Source organism: Loa loa (genome assembly GCF_000183805.2).
Source record: "Loa loa unplaced genomic scaffold supercont3.243, whole genome shotgun sequence".
Classification (NCBI taxonomy): Eukaryota; Metazoa; Nematoda; class Chromadorea; order Rhabditida; family Onchocercidae; genus Loa; species Loa loa.
In genome coordinates this window covers 82,146-86,821 of record NW_018108423.1, presented here as the reverse complement: position 1 = coordinate 86,821, position 4,676 = coordinate 82,146, and the positions used below count along the sequence as shown (strand labels likewise).

The 4,676-nt window shown below is 20.7% G+C and overlaps 1 protein-coding gene across 1 annotated transcript; it reads left to right on the top strand.

The window, feature by feature from the left end:
• Positions 1-657: 657 nt before the first annotated feature.
• On the top strand, positions 658-3,130 carry LOAG_12798 (hypothetical protein; the record flags this gene model as incomplete). The annotated part of the gene is made up of 6 exons (XM_003148310.1): positions 658-783; positions 1,160-1,357; positions 1,887-1,981; positions 2,290-2,383; positions 2,603-2,769; positions 2,980-3,130. The coding sequence occupies 6 exons, from the start codon at positions 658-660 to the stop codon at positions 3,128-3,130; spliced, it is 831 nt and encodes a 276-aa protein (XP_003148358.1).
• Between the last annotated feature and the right edge of the window lie 1,546 nt (positions 3,131-4,676).

Sequence of the window (4,676 nt, the reverse complement as noted above, 5' to 3'; positions counted from 1 at the left end):
AAAAAAATCCAAGATTATTTTTAATTAAGAATCCTTACCTTAATTAATGAAATACCCCAAAAAAAAAAAAAACCAACCAATAATAACTGATAAACAATCATTTTTTTTTTTTTACAAAATAAAACTTTTTTAAATCAATTTTTACTACTTTGAATTAATTTTAAAACAATTATTTTAATTCAAACATACAATTTTTCTCAAAAAAAAAGGTAAAACGTATTTTTCACATACAAATATCAATCATTAATTTATTGAAAAAAAAAAAAAATAAGAAAGTTAACTGAAACGTTTTTAAAATGATTATAGATAATGGAAAGAATGGAGTTAGAAGAGGGAGAGAAAAGAGTTGGTACAGCTTAGGCCAGAAGTTATTGGCTGATTACTTTTATGGGCAAACATTTCATACATTAAACATCTGTTAGGATAGTTTCTTCTCATTATTCTATTATATATATATATTATTAGTTTGTTGGTATTTTATTCGTCCAATCTTTTTTTTTCTTTTTTTTTTTTAGTTCACTAATTACTTAAGATTATTTCTACACTAATTATACTAATTATATTAATTTATTACAGTAATAAGTGTAAATTCCTATGAGACAAAATTATGTATTCATTCATTTTTTATTGTTACGATTATATTCATTTCCCAATACGATGGCTTATCATTCCACAGAGAATAATTTCAAATGGTTATCACCATTTAATGATCATAATAAGTTAGCAATATTATGTACTGAGGATAATCGACAATTAATTATGCATCGTTCTGGAATACCTTTGGTATGTATTTTTAATTAATTAATTAATAGATGAATTATAATAAATCATTTAGCAATTAGAGAAAAATAATGAAATTATTTTGAGAATTCTGGAAGACAAAAAAAAAAAAAAAAATTAGCATGATATGTATTTACTGAAAATTGTTAATATATTGTTAGTTATATGAATTTATTACAATAATAAATATAAATTTATATGAAAATGATAACATGATCAGGTGATAATTTTTGGAAAATAGCAATGTAAATATCTTTTACTAATTATCATAATTAATTAATAAACAATTAAGATGGCTTTGATTATTTTTCTAGATTATATTTCGTATGATAATTATTATAAGTAATAATTAAAATTAAATGTATGTAATATTTTGCAGCTCCAACGTTTATTTCAACATCAAGCATTATGTTGGCCTGAAATTGAACGTCACGTACCATCACGTCATATTGCTTTAGTATGGTTTATGCAAGCATTACAATACTGTGAAGTGAATCATGTTTTAAATTGGAAGAAACCTGGAATTCAATATAATCGAACATTTCAAATATTAATTACACGAGCTGCTTTTGCTTTGGTACATTTTTAGATGAATGATTAATTAAAAGCTTAGATATAAAAGTAAAAAGCAATCATTATTAACAAACGAAAAATTTTTTTAATGTCTTAGGAAAAAAAAAGGAATCAAAAAGTTGGACATTACTTAAATTGTAATGTTGCTAAAAGCCTTTAAATCCATTTCAAATAAATTTTTCTTCCTTTTTTTTCCCCCCCAAAAAATGTTAGCAAACATTTCTTCAAGAAATTAAGGTTTAAAATAACTTTTTTTTTCTTTTTCCAGAAAATTTTTCGCACTTCAAGAAAAAATTCACAAAAAAAAAGCATTTATGAATTTGTAAATTAATTTTTAATCAATCTTAAAAATTAAATTTTAAAGCGATTTATTAAATGTTTAGATCATTTTATAATATCTGAAAGCAATTATTATGATTATTAAATCTTTCTCATCTTTTTAAAATATTCAAATTCCAAAATTTTCCTATGATGAAAATATCTTAAAATTAATTAGCTAATTTTATAATTTATCATTTTTTTCTTTTTTTCAGGTATGTCAACAAACTAATGATATTGCCCTTTATGGGTTAATGAAATATGCAGATTTATTTAGGATGCTTTTTGAAGATAATAATAACGATCGCAGGTAGCAATTAAGTTTGAGAAATACAGGAAAGAATTATCAATCATTGATCAAATTTAATGATTAATTAACAATCTTTCATTCAAAAATTTATAAATTATCATTTGATAATATCTAAAAACATTCATTATAATTATTAAATTTTTTCCATCTCTTTAATTTAATTGTCATTCTAATTATTATTAATGTTTTTTTTCTTAACAATCATTTGATTGGTAGTTTTGGCTAAATTTATAAAAACTGATAATAGCTCCAATTTTTCAAATGAAATAATATGAGGAATTAATTTTAACAAATTTAATCATTTTAAGCACTATCTGCCAACAAATACGAAATACAAATAAAGATTTATTTCAACGTTGTCATGCAGATAAACCAGGTGATAAGCTACGTCTTCTCAGTAAGGTATTTTAATTTTTTTAATTTCATTAAATTCATTTCATTAATTTAATTCAATTTCACTTCATCAATTTTACCATAATTATTTTATCATATAATTTTTTTTTCATTCCCTTTTTTCTTTTTTTTTTACGTCAAAATAAACGTTTTATATCAATCATTCTTTGTTTTCGTTGATTTTAAATCTTCAAAATATAATTACGGTAAATTTAAAATGAATTTCAGATGTGTTCCGGACATTCAACAGTACGATTGATTCGAATGATTGCATTTTTTCAACGTTTTGCTAGTGATTGTAATACATTGCATGATTTTATCATTAATATATTACCACAATATTCATCATTTGGTGAAGCACTCTCTAATGATATATATTTTATGAATTTATTAAGGTTAAAAATTAGAAATTGAATTTTTTCAATTAAATCAATTACCACAAATGAAATTATAGGATAATAATGAAGAAAATTGATAAATTCATTAAAGTAATAATTAATTATTTGCCAAAAATTTTTACTAAGCAACAATAATAAAAATATTGATTTTTCAATTATTTGTCAGTTAGTTAATATTCAAATTATACATACATTTTATCATTTCAGCAATTATCTCATATCAACAATTAACAGTGATAGCCGATTGCAGGAAATTATTTTGAAAACACGCTTCCATCTTCAACTTTTCAGTATTACAGCTGTCAAATTACAACGTCAACTCGATGAAGCTAATATGTTAGCTAGCATAACTTATTGAATAATTACAAATTATTTGTTTAACTTAAAATTCGATATAAAAATTTTCAGAAAAAAAAAATTTTTTTAATCTGAATAAGTTTATCATCGTGTTCAATTTTCATATACATAGTAAATTTTAAAAAAGGAAAAAAGATATATTAGAATTGATTATTATGTGAGAAATTTGATGAGAAAATGCCATTTTTGATATCAAAAAATTAAAAATTTAAGTGCTACTTTTGAGAATTCAAAAATCTTTTGGCAAATTAAAGATTAAAGATTTAAAAAAAAAAAAAAGAATCTATGGAATTATGCAATTAGGTGTGTTCAACAACGAGAAAATCAAGAATTCATTTTGGAAGACAGTAAAAATGATAATAATAATACTATCAATGGCAATTGGAATGATTCTATTTATGATAAACAAAGGAGTGATAATGATAAATTTAATCATTGTTCATATGAAAGGAATTTGTTCATTCATGCAGAAACAAGTACAGAAATTCGGTAATCATTTATTATTAATATTTGAAATGATTTAGAAACTAATGTAAAATATATTTGAATTTTTTTTCTTTTTTAAACAATAACAATAATAGAAGTATTGTGCTAAAATGTGATAATACTGATTAATTCAAAAAATGAAAAAAAAATATTTTTAACTTTATTTTTATTCAATAAAATTATTTCAACTTTTTAATAAAAATTAAATGAAAATTAATTTTCAAAAATTATTTCAAAATATTTCTCAACTTTTTTTTTCTTTTTATTTAATAAAATTACGTTATTGTAAATGCAACAAACAACAATCAATTCATCATTTAAAGCAATTTAACATTAAGAAGCTAATTTTAGCATTTCTTATGAAAGCAATTTAAAAATTTCAATTACAGAAGTATAGCATGGTTTGCTAAAATTGGTCTTTATATTGAGACATTTCTTTTACTATTGGTATTAATTATTACTGTAACATTATTATTATTACTGTGGAAATCACATAAACATTTATCAACAGCAATGGTGCTATTCATATTTAATATTGTTCTTTCCAATTCCTTCTTCATCATATCATTTATTATTTTACTTTCTCAAACAATTGATGATAAATCATACAAAGCATTGGATGATATGGTATTTTGCTTTGAAATTAATTGTATAGGAAGAATTATTTTTAAAGAAGTGAATATTGATGAAAAATAATTTTTCTACCATTTAACAAAAAAAAAAAAGGAAAGAAAGGAAGCAAGAAAAAGATTGATGATAGATGGGAGAGATGTAAAATAAAAGGAAGTCAAGAAATATAAGTGAAAAATATTTAATAAAACATATAAAATATTATTATTATTATTATTATTATTACCATTATTATTATTGTTATTATTATTATTATTATTATTATTATTATTATTATTATTATTATTATTATTATTATTATTATTATTATTATTATTATTATTATTATTATTATTATTATTATTATTATTATTATTATTATTATTATTATTATTATTATTATTATTATTATTATTATTATTATTATTATTATTATTATTATTATTATTATT